Raw genomic sequence first — 17,702 nt, 5'->3', positions numbered from 1 at the left:
GCCAGAGCTCGTGCAGACAGGACATTTTAGAATTCAGAAAGCTGATTCACTATTTACTGAAATCTAATTTCCAGAGCTAGCCAAAAACATGAGTAAGGCTGTTTCATTGTGCAAATTAGATTTAAAAGTGAGAGAAAATTGAAGAAGAAAAAAAGCTGACGGAGAAAGAATATCATTAAAATATAATTTAATAGTTTAAAATAATTGAATAATAGTTTAATTAAAATATATATTTGACCTGATATATATTTATATATATATATATATATATATGTACACCTGCTATATATATACACATCTGATATATATATATATCAGGTGTGTGTATATATATACACATACACACACCGTATATACAGACTATATTTATAGACTATACATATATAGACTATATATATATCAGAGTGGCAGACTGTAGATTAAAGCCCCACACTTCAGGTGTATTTTACATTTCTTTGGTAACCTGTCAGGGATGTGGATCCTAGTTCAGGTGTCCAAGCTCTGCAGCATTTCAGGCCACAAGCCCCAGGGCTGGGAGCTTCTCCTGAAGGGGAGATGCGAAAGCCCGAATGCTCGGGAAGGCCCTGGCAGAGCAGGGAGGGATATTCTGCATTTTCAAACCAATGTATTTTCAAACCCATGGCCACTTTCCTGTGTCCCCAGGAAGCTGAGGGAGCAGAGGGCTGCCATTGAGCTGGGGCTGCAGCAGGTGTTCTCAGCCCCCGTCAGCGCGGCCGTGCCCGAGGCCCCGGCGGCCGCGGCAGCCCCGGAGCGCACGGCCGCCATCGTGCTGGGCGTGCTGCTGGCTGCCACCTTCATCGCCTTCCTGGCCTACGTCCTGCTGGACCTCAAAAGGAAAAGGTACCACGGTTTGCCTTCACTGCCATCCACCTCCACTGCTGATGGGTTTAACGAAAGGTGTTTGTCTGATAAACTAGCGGCTTTTGCGGAGAGCGCTGCCCGAGATTTGTGATGTTGGATGCACCACACACAACTGGAAGTTGTTTCTTCTTGGTTGTTTCTTCTTGTGTTTGTCACACAGCAAAAGCAGAAACAAATAGTTCTGAACGAGAGAAATGTGGGCAGCAGAAATTTTCACTGGGAAGGGGGGCGCATCGGTCTTTTCCAACCCCATAAATGATGAAATCAAGGGAGGTTTTGCTGCTTAACTTCAGTGGCAGCAGGGCCACATGGGAGACGAAAACAATTTCCAGAAGGGAAGCAAACCATTTACCCCGCTACCATTATGGGAAAATAGGAAATACTCCAAACTAATCCCCAGAACAGCACTGAAAATGAATGTTATGTATTCAATTTATAACACAAGTAACTCATCTTCTGTTTCTAAAACAACTGTAAAGCCAATCTTCAAGAAGAATTCTTTATTATTATTTTAATAAATTAATGTATTATTTTCAGAAAGTATGGGAAACAGGATTTGGTTAAGAAAGTTGATGTCATGGAGGGCATTGATAACCCGTGGGCAGATGACAAAAATGGAAGCCTGAAAAGCTTAGAGAAACCAGAACACATGAATAATTGGTAAGTAGACTGCTGCAATCACAAATTTATAAAATACTGCACATAAAAACCGTGGTTCTAGTTTATTTTGGTACCATAGGATTTTCCTTGGATCTCCCACTAGGCTGTAGGTCCATTTTTAAGGACCCTTAAAATGACAAATTAAAAATCTCTACACTTGAAGGAAGTTAATACCTTTTAATCTTGTATCAAAGACAAATTCCTACTTACTCTAGCAAATTGTTAATCCTAATGCAAAAAAGACCTTTCAGGATACAGGAAGCTACTTTATTCCCCTGGGTACAATCCCACTAATTTTGAGATCAGTGTAATTTTGAGATGCTGCTCTTGGTTGTAGAGGCTGAGATTTTTGTCTGTGCTATGAATTCTCTGACCTCTCTTAGGAGAACTGAGGTGATGTCATTTGACAACCTGGAAGGCACCAGAGGAGATGATGCTGAAAAAGATGAAATTCAGGGCCCTGAAAAAGACAATTACCTGGAGACAGTGCTGCTGGATTACAAGGGTGAAAGTGAGGAAAATGGAGCACCTGAAAAAGCTGCTGAAAGCAGAAATATGGAGGTCCAGCCCACAGCGAGATTCACAACAGAACAGGTAATGAGATTTATGATTGCAAAGCATGGAGTGAAAGGTATTTTATTGTTATTCACCAAGTAACTGAAGGAATTATAAAAAAAATAATCCAATAGAACTAAAACAAAAAATATATTGTGAAGTAATCCCTGGGAGTGTCCAAGGACAGGGCTTGGAGTGGCCTACTCTAGTGCAAGGCATCCCTGCCCACGGCAGGGGGTTGGGCTGGACAATCTCTTAAGGTCCCTTCCACCCCAAACCATTTTGTGATTCTATTAAAAATCTTAGGAGGAGGAGGGCTGTTTGTCTGTGCCTAGAAGAAGGAACACCACTTTAATCCAGAAGTGATGACTCTGTTCTGTCTTTATGGAATGTGAACAGTAAAGGGCTCACAATTTTACAATTTCCACCGTTTATCATTGCTGCACACTCAGCCATCTGTAGCTCTCTGCCTCACCTGCGCTATGCCTTTTTGCAGGACTCCTTTCCAACAGACACAAACCAGAAGCCAGCTCTCTCCTTAACACCTGAGCCCACACTGCCTGCCCCTGAGAAAGAACTGAAAGGAGTCAAGTTTTCAGAGGTGGCAGTGATTTTGGACCCAGAGCCCGGAGATGATGAGTCTGAGGACGATGAACCTGGAGATGATGAGTCTGAAAACGATGAGTCTGGTGATGATGTATCTCTCTGATAAGAACACTCCATGAAGAACATTTTTAGAAAAACCACAATGAGACTCATTGGAACAGCTCAGAATTAAATGAGCAATAAGAATATGGGAATGTTATCCAGATTTTAATTTTGTTGCTGTTTTAAGGATGGATGAGGAAGAGAACAAGCAATATGCGGGAAGGGCTGCAGTGCTGAGCTGCAGGGCTGCTTTCCCAGCAGCAGCGCTGTCTCACTGTGTATTTAATTTCTTCTGGCACGTGTCAAAGACAAGACAATAAACCCGATTCCAGAGGCGCTGCCTTGTCATTGCTTCAGATCGAGTAATTTGGGGACATCAATTCCGTTCCTTTGCGCAGAATCGTCCGCCGCAGCGTCTGAAAACCAGAGTCTGTTTTCTAATTTTCCTGTTCTCCTCCATATTTTTTTTCTCTCTCTCTCTCTCTCTCCTCTTTTCCAGCGAGGCGGTGCCTTCCTCCGGAGCCGGGAGCAGCCCCGACGGAGCGGCTTTTCCCGGATATTTTCCCGAGCACGGCAGCGGCTTTTCCCCGGGCCTCAGCAGCGCTGAGCTCCGGGCGCCGCCGTCCCCGCTACCTCCGCCCCCCGCGCCGGGAGGAAGGGCAGGGCCGGGCCTCGCCTTCCTCCTCCTCCTCCTCCGGCGGGGCGGGGAAGTTTCTGGCACCTTCTGGCGGTGGCGGCGGAAGCGGCCGCGGGCAGCGGGAGGAGCGGCGGAGGCGGCGCCGCGGCAGCGCCATGGCCAAGTGGGGCCAGGGGGACCCGCGCTGGATCGTGGAGGAGCGGGCGGACGCCACCAACGTGAACAACTGGCACTGGTGAGTCCCTAAAGCAGCCACAAATCCCGGGATGCGGGAAGGGCCGGGGGAGCGGCGGCCGGCGCTGACCCCGCGGGTTCTCCCCGGGACAGGACGGAGCGGGACGCGACCAGCTGGTCCAAGAGGAAGCTGAAGGAGGTGCTGGAGGGACTGGTGGTGGAGGGCGAGGCCGGGCGCTGCGAGATCGGCGACCTCAAACACGTGGAGGGCGAAGCGTCCTGCAACAGCCGCAAGGGGAAGCTCATCTTCTTCTACGAGTGGAACCTGCGCCTCAGCTGGAAAGGTACGGCGGGCTCCGGGGCTCCGCGGGCACGGCCGGGCCTGGCAGCGGGGCCGGGCCCGGCGGGGAGGCGGCACCGCCCGGGCTCTGCCCGCTGCCCCCGCGGCCGGCCCTCGGCACGGAGCCGGGCCCGGGAGCTGCAGGGGCTCCGTCCGGGGCTGGAGGCGATGCGGGAGCCACGTGGGCCAGGCCGGGAGAGATGCGTGTTCCCAAATAACCTTGAAACCCGAGCTTGGCTTTCCCCTCAGCCCGGCTTTCCCACCGCCTATTCCTTAGCGCTGCGGCCCCGGGCTGTCAGCGCGGTCACTCGCTTTGCTCTGCGAGAAGTGAATGCTGCATTGTGGTGGCACCGACAGCAGAGTGCGGGGCTGCTTCAGTGACACTGTGCCCAAACTGCAGCTCCACATTACAGCTGTGCTGGTTCAGTGACACTGTGCCCAAACTGCAGCTCCACATTACAGCTGTGCTGCTTCAGTGACACTGTGCCCAAACTGCAGCTCCACATTACAGCTGTGCTGGTTCAGTGACACTGTGCCCAAATTACAGCTCCACGTTACAGCTGTGCTGGTTCAGTGACACTGTGCCCAAATTACAGCTCCACATTACAGCTGTGTGCTGCTCCGTGCTCTGGGAAGCAGGAAGACCTAGGAGATATCACATCACAGCTGTTTCCAAAACCGAACTGTAGTTTGCATTGAGAATTACCAATTACGGGAGGATAAAACTCTTTAGTGGGAAGTAGAAATAATTCTTGATTAGTTGGGGTGCTGGGGGCTGTGCCCATGCATTTTTTTTGTTGTGCCATATCCATTTGCAGTCCCAGCTCTTGCAGTTGCCTTCTGCTGTGTTTGTCCCATGACAAGTTCTTTGTTTGCAGTTTGGCTTTTGGTGATGCCAAGGAATTCTTCCCGTTTATTAAATGCCTAAAACTTGACGGCACCTTGTGGCCTGTGTCTTGCACTGGAGTAAGAAGCAGGAGCGGCTGATGGAATGAGCCTGCACAGGAAATTGTCCCTGGATATTGTGGTGCCAAGTGACAGGCTGTGCTTCCCAAATGCTGTCCTCATTCCTCAGCCCTGGGCTGGGGAGGCTGCCCTCCATATAACATGGAATATTGCTGGGACCAGGACAGATCTGGAATTGAAGTCTGCATCCACAATAAGGGGGGGACTTTAAACTGAGTACTGTTGTTTGTTTTAGGCTTGTTTTAGGTTTATATGTTTAGTTTTATATGTTCCAAGTGTGTTATAAACTGACACCACACTTAGAGGTGGGGTGTAAATGTTAACAGAGAGCAAGGCAAACACACAGGAAATTCTAAAAAAAAAAAAAAAAGAGGCTGATGATTTTTTTTTTTATTTGGTGATAGCCAGCATGTTGTGTGTTTTGAGGGTTCTAAATTAGAAGTGGGAGTTCAGATTGAACTAAAAAACTGTGATTAGTTCTACAAGTCTTCAAGGATAACTAGGACTTGAAGCTTTGATTAAAAGGTGGGTATGTAAGGACAAATGATAAAAACCCTGAGATTTGCAGCTGGTTTGGAAAGTCCCAGGTAGGAAAAACTTTGTGTTTAGCAATTTAGGTAAGAAAGAAACAAGAAAGTGAGGAACTGAGTGTACTTAATGGCACTAAAATTGAGAAAAAAATGGCTGTTCTGTCATTTTTAGAGGATGTATTGAGGATTTTAATGGATCATTCCACATTGTGGTGCAAGCTTTGTGGAAACACGTTTGTCCTTTTAAAGCAGGTATTTCAGCAGTGTGTTACAACTGGCTCTTTCAGAGATGTGTGCTTCACTCTGGAGTGGCAGGAAACCAAAAAATAATTTATTCTCAGGTCTGTTACTGAATTCCAGTGAAATTCCACCACATAATTTGAATGATTGATAAAAAGGCAGTAAAGCTTTGTTTACATTACAGTGGTAGTGAAAATGCAGAGCTGCACTGACATTCTGCCACCAGCTCTGTTTGTTCTCTGGTTGGACTTTGCTGCCCAGCACAGCCCCTGGCACTGTGAAACTTTATTTTAAGAGTTGTGAAAGCTGCTGGTAGCATTAGCTGGCTGAAGTCAGGTTTGTGTTTAGCTGCCCAGAACTCCTTCCTGCAGGGCTGCACTTCCTTTCTGGGGAGCAGCCGGAGATCAGCTGGGTTTTACAGTGTGCAGGGAGCACGGCGTGTGGTTTTCCTGGCTGCTCCTGTGCTGGGGAGGGCAGGGCACAGCACCAGAGGAGGCTCTGTGGGCCCAGGAGCGTTGCAGGGATGGCACTGACAGTCCCAGGGCCGTGCTGGTGGCAGGTTCTCCTGGGGCACTCTGAGCTCTGGTCCTGCTGTCCCCGTGGGGCTGTGCAGTGACAGCCCTGTGCATTGAGCAATCCCTCACACCCGAGTGGGGAGGGATCTTTGCACTGTGGTGCAACAGCTCTGCCCTGCTCTCCATGCCAGGGGCTCCTGGGCTTTTGTTGGGATCTCCATTGGTTTCTGTCATGGGGGCTCGGGGCAGTCATTAAAACAATGAGAGTGATGGGCAGGGGAGCCCAGGTGGCTCCTGTGAACGTGATTTCCCCAGAAATTCTGCATCTGCCTTGCTGATCATTCCCCTTGTGCAGTCCTGCTCTGCCCTGGGCTGTTGGAATGGGAGTTCTGCTGATGAAGCACCTTGTTAGATTTTATTGTTCTGGCACGGAGCTGACAGACCTGCCTGGTTCTCTTACTGCTTTCTGAAGAGATTTTACTTTTTTCTAGATTCATCTAATTAGCGAGTTAATTTAAATAACAAAGCACTTTGCAAGGCCAGGGGGAAGAGTCTTCAGTGTAATAAAAAAGCCTCAGACCTTCACTCCAACCCTTCCAGTGTACTCTGAGGCAGAGCAGCAAGGGGCAGCTCACTGGGGTGGGCCTTGGCCCTGAAGGATCAGAAGTGGAGCAGAATTCCTGTCCTTGCTGACTCTTTATTGTAAAGTGGATAAAAGTGATACCAGGTGCTCTGAATGTGCAGGTGAAGTTCTTATTTTAAAAAATCAACTGTATCCTCTCCATTATACACGTGTGTGTTTCCTGGTAACGTTCCTGCACGTTGGGAGCTTTCACACCGTGAAAGAGGGTAAGGTCAGCATTGCAGGGAGCTCCTGCATCCAGAGAGGCACATTGAGGGGAGAAGGAGATGGTGCTCCCCTGCCCACCTGGCTCAGATGCACAGGCTGTCACAGCAGCTGGGTCCCCGCCCTTCCCTGGTACACCTGGATGGGGACACAGCTCCCAGCAGAGGCTCAGGTTCCTCCTCAGTTCCTCCAAATCAGCCCTGAGGCTCCTCCTTCAGGTAACACCTTTGTGCAGATGAGTTCCACCTGTGAAACTCTTGCTGTGGGGGAAAGGGTTTTAATGATGCATTTAAGAATTCGTTATGTTAATACAGGTACAGTGAAAGAGTCTGGTGAGAAACATAAGGGATCTGTTGAAATTCCTAACCTGTCAGAAGAAAATGAGGTAGATGATACAGAGGTAGGTGTGCAACACTGCTATGGCTCTATAGCTCCACAGTTCTTAAATGAAGTTTAGGCATCATATTTTGATGTATCCTGTTATTAAGTGGGGTAATTGCTATGTGGATAGTTTATTTCATGCTTTTGTTTATTATACTTGGAATAATGCTTTATTCTGTCCTCAAATTAACCAATGAGGAATGTGCAGTTTGCTTTGCTAATTAATGTTTGTGATAATATTTTAACTACAAATTGGAGAAGAACTCTTGCTTGTAGTCTTAAAAAAAAACCCAAACCAACACAGCAAACCATTCCCAGCCCTAAGACCTCAGGGGATCTCTGTGTTGGGTGGATAATGTTGGATACTGGGCTCCCACAGATCCTTCAGCCTCTGCTGAGAAGCAGCTCTTGGCTGAACTAGACTGAATGGAGATACTACATTTATGTATGTCTTAAGAGGACTTACTATTAGCAAAGGTTGGCTCCCCCAAGATCATGAATTGGAAATTGCAGCTGTCCTCTGAGCATAGTAAACAAAGCCCAAACATTTTCCTTTGCTGCCACATCCCAGAGGCTCATGGCTGGGGTCTCATAAATGCTGTCATTTTTCTGTTCTAGATAAATGTTAGCAAGAAGAAAGGGGAAGGTGATGTGCTGAAGGAGCTGATGAGAACTGAAGGAACCACCAAAGTCAGAGAGGCCCTGAGGGACTACCTGAAAGCACTTAAAACAGGTAAATGGAGCCAGGTGCATTAATCAGCACCTTGGGAGAGTTCTGTGCAGGTGCCTCTCCTGAACAGCTTGGTCAGATAGTGACAAACCCCTGGGATTGTACTGGTGTGATCATTGATAAACCCCTGGTTTGTACTGGTGTGATCATTGATAAACCCCTGGGTTCTGCAGTGACTGAGGCTGTTGCCAGGGCTCAGCTTGGCCCTACTTGGACTGGCCAATATTAGGGTTTCTTTTTGTTGCCTGATTTTGAAAAACTGCCTTCCTTGCCTGATCTGCTGCCTTATTTTTGTGTCCCTTTGTTTTATATAGAATTTCTGAAATGCTGTCTTTATTTTTGTTTTTCAAAAATTCATTCTCTGCTCATCTTTAAGTTTGCCATTATCATTTGAGATTGTGAAGTTCTATTATCCTAAATTTACTAAATTCATAAATTTTCACTTGTTCTTCTGAACCAAAGGTGAATCAAATTTAAATTTTCCTTTCTTTTTATTTTTTTTTTGAACTGTGCTACTTTGTGAATGACAGCTGTTTCCAAGAACCAGGAACGTTTGCTCCAAAAACTGATGCATTTACAGCTTGTAGTCAAATTGTGATCAGGTACATCTCTGATTGTGAAATATTTTGTTAAATTATTACCTCTTTGTTAAATGCTGTGTCATTTTCCCAAGTTGGATGCACCAGTTTTTGGCTTGAGAAATTACTGTGTATGATTTTTAGGGTATCCAAAGATTCTTTAACTCTGGGAGCTCAAAGGGCAGCCTTTGGCAGGGTTGGCTCCATTCTGTGCTGAGTTTCCCTCCAGCCTTCTGCCAAACTTAGAAGAATTTCTTTGGTGTTATTTCTCTTTGATCTGAGCATCTGTCTGTGCAGGTGTTTCTGATTTGGGGTCAGGTAACTTGGAAAAGCCTTTTGAAGGGGAATTGCTGTTAGGTCTGTTCCTGATGGAAGCATAAGAGTAAACTGGGAAAGCGGATTGAGTTTTATGTCCTGCTCAGTTTTACCCATTCTCCAGGGTTGTGGTGATCTTCAGTGAGTGTCTGAATGTCAGGGGGGTTGAAGAGCTCGGTTTCACACTGACAAGTGCTTTTCTTCATTGCAGAGTTCACCTTGGGAATGATCCTGCCCACAAAAGCTGCTGTAGGTCAGGAGCTGGCCATGGAGCGCAAAGCAGGCGGGAGCCCTGTGCAGGTGTGTTGGCTTCGGGCTTTCCCTCTGAGTTCAGTGGCTGCTGAGGAAATGCAGAAATGCAGTGTGCAGTTGCTGTGTGCTTGAGAAGCTGCAGGTGACAGCCCCCTTGTCCTGCCAGCACTTGGAAGGGTCAGGATCTCACACGAATTCCTGGGAATGCTTTTTTGCTTTGCAGGACTCTGTTACACCACAGGCTCTGGATATGGTGGGAGTAAAAATTCCAACGGTGAGGATACACATGAGGGAAGTCTTCAACTCTCCAGCTGATAAACTGTACAGCATCTTCACAAAGAAGGAAGTGAGTGATAGTTTTAGGAGCAATTTTAACTGAATGTGGCTGTTGGTGCTGCAGAAGGGTTGTGTAAATAATAAACACAGCACAGTGTCAAGTACAAATTCCATTTGATGAGAGATTATTAGGCTGCCTTAGAACTTTTTTTGCCAGGTGTTCCCTTAACAAAGTGAGGCTGCATTGTTGTGGTGTTTGGGTGCAGCTTCCTTGTGCTGTCCTTAACAAAAGCTTTGCTCTTTGATGTTGGAGTTGCTGAGGAGCCTGAAGGGCTCAGTAATGGCACTGCTGCTACCCACAGCTTAATTAGATTAATTACTGGAGGTGATGATACTGTTGTTTATAGGGTATGAAACACAGAATCTCTAATTTAGGGTTTGTGTCCTTTAAAGGAGTCTGGGCTGGGGTTGGAGAACTTTAAATTACCACCCCAGGGCCACCTCTGGGAACAGAAATGGCTCTGATTCCTGCAGCTCCCCTCCCTTGTCTCCCAGCCTGGTGCATTTTGTGTTTTTCTTTTTTTTTTTTCTTTAGTTGGTACAGAAATTCTCCAAGTGCCCAGCTGTGATTGAAGCAGAGAAAGGAGGCAAACTCCAGATGTTTGAGGGCTGTGTCAGTGGTGAATACACAGAACTGGTAAAATGCTCCTACTCTACTTTAAAAAGGGAGGGGAAGGGAGGGTGGCTCCTTCTCTGAGCTAAAAAGCAGAGTAAGTTTGTGAATTTCAGTTTCTCTTGTGAGTATTTCAGTTCCTCTATTTGAAAGCCAAACAGTTGGGTCTTTTGTTGTGTGGGATTGACCACACCTAAGGACCTGCACAGGGAGCAGAAAACCCAGCACAATTCTCTGTAACTGAGAGGAGGAAGGTTTAAGGCTTATCAACCAAATCCCAGTTTTTAACTGGGGAAATGATCTCTGTTCTATTCAGGGCAAGTGCTACCCTGTCCCAGCTGAATGCTGGTGCAAGTAGAAGGGAAAAACCTGATAATTAGAGCTCAGCTACATTTCTGAAATGTCCTAAAAACCATTTCCATCTGCAGGAGTGCCCGACTTGTGTATTGGGCCAGGCTGGGTTGTGTAACACAATCTCTCAGTCACACTTGGAAATTTCAGTGGGGAAAGCTGGGCTTATCTTGTTTCCTGCAAGAAAATCAGTGTTGTATGTGCAGGACCCAGTGAGTCCTGGTCTTTTTCCACAGCAAAAACACAACAGTGGAATGCAGCACACTGAGAGCTCCATGAAAACATTTTTTTTATTTCAAAACCCAGACCCCAATCCTGCTCTTGTTTACATGCGTGTGTCCAGAATGCCACAAGCTGCTCCTCTCCCTGTGTTTCAGGGAGAACAGGAATGGGAATTCTCTCAGGTGCTAACAAGAGCCTCCTTCTGTTCCCCAGGTGCCAAGCCAAAGGCTGGTCCTGAAGTGGCGGTGTAGGAGCTGGCCTGAGGGTGAGTTTGCCGAGGTCTCTGCTCCTGTGCAGGGAGGAGAACCGGCCTGGAGGGACCAGCCCGGGCTGGACATCCCTTGGGCCCTGCCCTTGGGAAAAAGGCAGAGCAGAGAGGGAACCAACAGTAACAAATGGCAAATTTTGCTTTATAAAGCTGCTCACTGAAGGCTCCTGTTGTCTCTCCTCAGAACATTATGCAACTGTGGCCTTGACCTTCCAGGACCTGGCGGCTCAGTCGGAGCTGGAGCTGGAGTGCAAAGGGGTTCCTGTCTCCCACGAAGAGAGTACAAGACAATGCTGGAAGAAGCAATATTTTGAAGAAATACATCTTTTACTGCAGCAATCAAAAGACAGCATGGAATGATAACAGCACTGTAGTTTTGTTAGGGCATTACTTTTTATACTTTGTTAACATTTGGTTTTCTAAAAAAAGAAAAAATATAATTTATTTGTGGGAAGAATAAAGACCCACTTCTATGAGACTGTACATAGTTTAAGCACTATTTATGGGTTTTTAGGGAATGAGAGGCAAGTCAGACTGTGTACATCCACAGCTTTACCTGGGGACAGTGATCTCTGTTCTGCTTGCTTGGAACTTGAGAGTGACAGTGATCCACTTGCACTGAGCCCTGCCTTCAGAGGCAGGAGAGCTACACCATCAGTAGAAGCATTTCCAGTTCCTTACTGTTCAGTGTATCAAGTGGCAGAATGAAATCCCTGGAGGAGACGGAGTTCCCAGCAGAGGTGAGCTGCAAGGGATTACAAAACTGCTGATCCATTTCAACAATTGGGGGTGTCATTTACAGCCTCTGTGGAATACTTGCTAGGTGCTTTTAACTGCAGACTGTTTGCAGCTGCAGTGTTAGGGAAGATAATTAACAATGTCATGTAATTATTAGGCCTGCATGCACTGTACTCCCTCCCTTGACCTCGGTGTGACATTTATTTAGGAAGAAACAAACAGTAGTAGTGCTTTCTTTCTGCAGTTCTGTAAAACCTAAAACCTTCCACTGAAATGATTCACAGCCCTCTGCAATGCTGTACCTCAAAGACAACAAGTGTAAAGAGAATTTTGACAGGAACAGATTGTAATTCCTAATACAACCATCTCGAGGTGAGCAAGGATGACTTAGGTCTCAGATGCTTTATAAATAAAGTGTACAAATGAAATATGCAATCTGAAACAATCTGACCACAACAGGGCAGGCTGCTTTTGGAAAACATGCTTGGCTCAATAAAAATATGACTTTACATCAAGCTGATTTTCTCCATAAACTCATACTGCCACACTAAGTTTGTTAGCAGTTAAGTGCTGTATATTTTATTGTTACAGAATGCCAACACATGGCAACCTTACCACCCAAAAAGCTCCCATGATCCTGAGGAGACAGAGGTGAGGCTCAGGGCACTCCCCGGGGCTCTGTTTAAGTGGCCACGTGCTGGGTGGGGAGCAGCCTCCTGAGAAATGTTCTGTTTTAGCATCTGTTTCTGAATGATCAAAATTCAGTTTCTTTTCCCCCCCTCAATATTCAAGGAAGAAACTTGCCTTGAATACAAAAATGGTTCAGGGTAGAGGTTGACAAAGGGAAATGAAGGTCTGAGACAGTTCAGGCTTCAGCAGGTTTATGGGTAGATGGTTGAAGAGATACTGCAATATTTAATCCTTGAGAGGAGATGGTTCTGTGCATTTCCAAGATCCTTCAGCCAGTGAAACTGCAGCCCCAGTGCTCTCAGGGGATTGTGCCTCCTCATGACTGAAATCCCCGGGTTTTCCTGTCCCCCTGCCCTCACTGGTGCTAAAAAACACAGGACCTACTTGTGCTCCCAGTGTTGCAGTCCCTGCTCCAGGTGTGAGGCTGCCAAACCCCTGGAAAACAAGGAGGAGCTGCTCCATTCCCCTCTAAAACTGGGGCTAAAATTTCTCCTGGAATTCCCAGTTAAGTATCTTAGATGATAATTCTCTGAGAAAGGCAAAGAGAAAAACAGTACAATGGCAAAGACATGGTTTGTAAGATCATGGCCAAACCTCCTCAGAGATCTCAGCATTCAAGTGCCACAGGAGAGGCTGCCTGTGCATGGAGCAGCTGTTTAAAAGCTTCATTTTGAAGGGGTTAAATGGGAGGTAGGAATAAGTAAAAATAAATGGGAAATGGGATAAAACCTGGAAGAAAATCAAAGCATTTAAGAGACTGAGGAAGCCAGTGGAAGATAAAAGGGTTTAGGATTAAAGGGCTATCAAAGGTGGGATAAGGGAACATTTTTAAAGGCAGAAAAATACAAACCAGAAAACTGATTTAAAGTGAGAGACAGAAGATAATGGAAATAAAATAGAAAAGAAATGGAAGGAGAATAGAATAGAATAGAATAGAATAGAATAGAATAGAATAGAATAGAATAGAATAGAATAGAATAGAATAGAAATAAAACCAGCAAATAAATAGATAGGGAATAGAATAGAATAGAATAGAATAGAATAGAATAGAATAGAATAGAATAGAATAGAATAGAATAGAATAGAAATAAACCAGAAAATAAATTGAAGGAGAATAGAATAGAATAGAATAGAATAGAATAGAATAGAATAGAATAGAATAGAATAGAATAGAATAGAATAGAATAGAAATAAAACCAGAAAATTAATATAAGGGAAATCATTAGAATAGAATAGAATAGAATAGAATAGAATAGAATAGAATAGAATAGAATAGAATAGAATAGAATAGAATAGAAAATCAGAAAATAAATTGAAGGGAAATCATTAGAATAGACTAGACTAGACTAGACTAGAATAGAATAGAATAGAATATCAGAAAATAAATAGATGGGGAACAGAATAGAATAGACTAGACTAGACTAGAATAGAAATAATGACAGAGCACAAAAGGTGAGGGAGACAGAGGCCAAAGACCTGGAAAAAGGCTCTGGCAAATGACCACACCTTTATGCAGGTATTGTTTACTTCTGCTCAAAAAACTCTACTGTAAAAAAGGTCTTTGTAAAAATTGCAGGAATACTCAAGGGGGAAATTAGGACGTAAAGGAAGAGAAATAAGAATAATCATATTTCTGTTAATCCTGACACGATTAATGGTGCAGTATTTGTGTATCCTTTATTAAATGATAAAGCAACAGGCAGCAGCTCAGACACCATCCCAAGTGCACAGCTGCCATGGTTTGACACTGGCACAATGCCAGTGCCCCCATGAGAACACCCTCTCCCTGGTGACCAGAAATAAGCAAAGCAGGCTCCTACTTAGGGGAAAGAAAAACTTTATTAAAAAAAAAAAAAAAACAACTTTATTAAAAAGCTACAAAGAAGGAAAAAAAAACCCCACAGAAAATGAAAACTGCACAGAGACATCTCCTCCTGCTCCTCCCCACCAAATTCCCAATACATTTACATTTCCCAAATCACCAACTCTTGGCCGGGCACCACCCTTTGGATAATCAAATCCTCAGTTCATCAAGAGCAGGAGTCCTTCCTTGTGCCATGGGCTTCTCGTCACACGTGGCACCGCCCGGAGATCCTTTTGCCCTTGTGACACCTTCCTTGCACGGCCAGGGCTCTCAGCACTGCCTGGGCCAGGGCAGCTTCCAGGGCTGTCTCTGCAGGGATGCATCGTCCCACGATGAGAGAGAGAAAGGCACGGTCTCTCTGTGTCCCCCTGGGGCCGAGGGGTGCCCACACTGACCCCTCCTGCTTCTGAGGCACTGCCTGCCCCTGGAATGCAGTCTCTGTGTCACAGGAAACAGTCCATGAATACACAAAACAGAGTCCAGCAAAAATGCCACTGCATCTTCTCCATTCCTCCAACATCTCTCTCTCACTTGCCCAGACCCTCAGCACTGGCCCATTTCCTTCTTCATCCTCTACTCTTATCTCGCTTCTAGAAAGGGTTAATGTTCTGTAAAGGGAAGGGTTAATGTTCTGTGAAGTTTTCATTGTCCACAAAGGGTTAAAAGCTCTCACAGCAGCACCTGATATCAAATTCCAAGATAAGAGCCCCAGGCACGCTCACCCTCTCTCTCTCTGGGGCTGGGGGCTGTCCCACAGCTCCTGGGGTCTCTCTCTCTCCCACCCTCGGGGCCAGGCCCACCTCTCCCATGGCTTTCCCCTCCAACTCTTCCCACTCGAAATTCACAGAGAGCTTCCTCCGCAAGTGCTTTGCTTTTCAACCCCTGGGTGTTCTCAGAGGCGTCCAAACGTCCCCAGTGGCCACACCAGGTGCCAATATTAAAATCTGAACATCTACTGATGACCACAGCACACCCCAGAAATCCTATTTCCTGTGAAACCACCACAAGTGTTAATAAGGCTGATTAATTAAGAAAACCACTCACCCAGAGGAGTCCCAACAGCTGTTGCAGCTCAGGTTTCCATCCATAGGCCAATGTTTCCCTTGACAGAAAAATTCTGATTGTAGAAGTCTTGACTGACTAGAAGCTGTTGATGATTTCTCTGGAGTTACATTCTGGAGAAAGCTAATCAGAAAAAAGGAAAAAAATTATTCCTAAAGATAACAAAACCATAATTATTTAATGTCTGAATAATGAGGATACCAACTTAAGCACTTACCACTGTCAGCAGTGTCTGTAAACTCAGGATAAAAATGCTAAATAAACAGAAAGATAAATTTGTAAACTTTAAAGACAAATTAATTACAGAACACTGAAACCAATGAGAGTAAATTCAAAGGGAGCAAGAGCATCACAGACTCATGGAGAAGCAAGTGATGCAAAACTGCAGTGAAGGGTAGATGGAAAGAAAGAACTCTGAAGAAAAAAGACCAAGGCAGATGAAGACAATAGAAAAACAAATGAGCAACTGGAAAATGAAGCTGAAAATGGAGTTTAATCAGATATTGGAACCAGCAGCATTGACAGTCCAAAAGGTCACACAGGAAACTGGCATTACTCAGAACTAACAGGAGGAGGTATAACGGGAGGGATGATAAAGTCATTCCAGGGGCGCAGAAGCTGTCAGAAAGTGAAGGGCACAGCCAGAGAGAGCAGAGGGGAAAAAGGAGGAGCTCTGTAAATGGCGCAGGAGAGAAATTGTATCAGAGATGTGAACACAAGGGAAATGAGATGCCAAGAGCCCCTGGCTTTTCACAGCACTTCGGTTCCAACACAAGCACCAGGCCCTGCCCACTGTGAGGCTGAACACTGCACACTAAACAAGCACCAAAATCTCCACCAATTCTCAACTCTGCCCATCATTTCTCTCTGCTGCCGTGCCACTTACGGAGTTCTTTGCTGAGAAATCCAAAGACTGAAGCAACATATTATAAACCAATGAAAAGTCATCACAATCAGTTTAATGAAGTGCACAGAATAGCAATTGATCATGTCAATAAAAATAAAACAATTAATTTTACATCAAGTGTGCTTTATTTCCTCCACAGGTATTCTGTTAAATAAAGCACCATATATATACTGCCAGGCCACAGCTAAAGAGGATTCTTTACAGAATCAAATTTCTTGTGGTTGTTTAGTATACAAGTAAACTTAATTTTGATAATAAGAACCACAGCGATCTGAGGCAATCTGCCTCGATTATAAGGTACAAAACTGGCACAGAGGACACCATATTATACACAGTAAAAATGCCATAAGTTTAAATTACATCATACAGGGCCAGGAGGCCCTGTCTCCCAGACAGCCATATTAAATGAAAGCCACTACAGTGAACTCTTAATTACATAAAACATAGCCATTATCTGATTGCCCTTTAAGAAAGTGTACGGTAGATGCAAAATAAAATAAAATTTAAAAAAAATAATCTCGAGTTCTGCCTGACCAAGAATTAAGCATATAAATCTATCTTGCCATTCAAGCAGAGAGCACTGGACAAACTGAAGCACAAAACAGAAATAAGCAAAACTTATACAAACAGCATTTTTTGGGGGAAGAAGGATTCTTTTTAAAAAAAAAAAAAGAAGACTTAAAAGCAGACATGCTCCATCTAATGTCAAGAAGCAGCTTGGTTTCCTTTCCCGGATATCCGTGTGACCACGTGAATCGTAGACTCAATGGTCCTGCACAGGATGTCTAAAATGTCATGCTGCTGCATGTGACTAAAAAGTCCTCTGGAATGGCCGCAACTGATTGATAAATTACTGTCGGGGTCCTGCGGCGGTAAGGCTTGGCCATCGCAGCTCCGCAAGTCCGCCAGGTCGGATAAAACGGCCGAGATGGACGTGGAGGGGAACTCGGGCTCCTCCTCGGCCTCCTTGGCCGCCTGCAGCTCCTTGAGCTCCCGGCACTCCTCGGGGCCGGGCTGCTCCCCGAGCTGCGCCGCCTCCTCGGGGAACGGCGCCTCCATCCTGAAGTCGCGGCCCGAGGCGCTGCCGGGGGACGGCGGCTCCTGCTCCGTGCCCGGGTCGATGATGGACGAGTCGCGGGTCTCGTTGTCCGAGGCGCTGCTGGGGGTCAGCGCCTCGCGGGGCTCGCCCTTGGGGTCACCGCCGTCCCCGGCGTGCTCCTCGTCACTGCTCACCCGCCGCCGCTTCACCGGCGTGGCGCCCTCGTCATCTGCGGGGACACGGCACCGTCACACCCACCTGCTCCGCACAGCGCGCAGCCAACACTCACCCGCCTCCTCTCAGAGCTTGGGCCATTCCAACTTCAGCTCCGTCACAAAATGGGATTTCTGCCTAACACTGGG

The 17,702-nt window shown here is 45.9% G+C and overlaps 3 protein-coding genes across 12 annotated transcripts in view; 2 read left to right on the top strand and 1 right to left on the bottom strand.

Moving 5' to 3' along the window:
- LOC102062007 (protocadherin Fat 4) overlaps positions 1 to 3,199 on the top strand; it is a 40,493-nt gene extending 37,294 nt beyond the window's left edge. The window contains exons 40-43 of the mRNA XM_074536635.1: positions 664 to 861; positions 1,420 to 1,542; positions 1,926 to 2,136; positions 2,594 to 3,199. Coding sequence (XP_074392736.1) covers positions 664 to 861; positions 1,420 to 1,542; positions 1,926 to 2,136; positions 2,594 to 2,806 — 745 coding nt within the window. The 3' untranslated portion in view covers positions 2,807 to 3,199. The remainder of the gene's footprint in view (positions 1 to 663; positions 862 to 1,419; positions 1,543 to 1,925; positions 2,137 to 2,593) is intronic.
- Positions 3,200 to 3,366: 167 nt separating this feature from the next.
- On the top strand, positions 3,367 to 17,036 carry AHSA2P (activator of HSP90 ATPase homolog 2). The gene is made up of 9 exons (XM_074536649.1): positions 3,367 to 3,617; positions 3,710 to 3,900; positions 7,309 to 7,394; positions 7,994 to 8,108; positions 9,210 to 9,298; positions 9,474 to 9,596; positions 10,122 to 10,223; positions 10,986 to 11,037; positions 11,225 to 17,036. Exons 1-9 carry the CDS (start codon positions 3,538 to 3,540, stop codon positions 11,398 to 11,400), a joined length of 1,014 nt encoding a protein of 337 aa, XP_074392750.1. The 5' UTR covers positions 3,367 to 3,537; the 3' UTR covers positions 11,401 to 17,036.
- Positions 16,321 to 17,702, bottom strand: part of USP34 (ubiquitin specific peptidase 34) — a 116,827-nt gene continuing 115,445 nt past the window's right edge. For all 10 annotated transcript variants that reach the window (XM_074536623.1, XM_074536628.1, XM_074536626.1 and 7 more), the window contains one exon: positions 16,321 to 17,569. In XM_074536623.1, the coding sequence (XP_074392724.1) occupies positions 17,007 to 17,569 (563 nt within the window). In that variant the 3' untranslated portion in view covers positions 16,321 to 17,006. The remainder of the gene's footprint in view (positions 17,570 to 17,702) is intronic.

The sequence above is a fragment of the Zonotrichia albicollis genome, chromosome 3 (assembly GCF_047830755.1).
Source record: "Zonotrichia albicollis isolate bZonAlb1 chromosome 3, bZonAlb1.hap1, whole genome shotgun sequence".
NCBI lineage: Eukaryota > Metazoa > Chordata > Aves > Passeriformes > Passerellidae > Zonotrichia > Zonotrichia albicollis.
This window is presented reverse-complemented; position numbering and strand designations above follow the sequence as displayed.

Bases quoted from the DNA above. Each gene is read 5' to 3' on its own strand.
- AHSA2P (XM_074536649.1), top strand. From the start codon at position 3,538: ATGGCCAAGTGGGGCCAGGGGGACCCGCGCTGGATCGTGGAGGAGCGG. The intron at 7,395-7,993 runs GTAGGTGTGCAA...TTTCTGTTCTAG, and splicing joins ATGAGGTAGATGATACAGAG to ATAAATGTTAGCAAGAAGAA. The intron at 9,597-10,121 runs GTGAGTGATAGT...TTTTTTCTTTAG, and splicing joins GCATCTTCACAAAGAAGGAA to TTGGTACAGAAATTCTCCAA.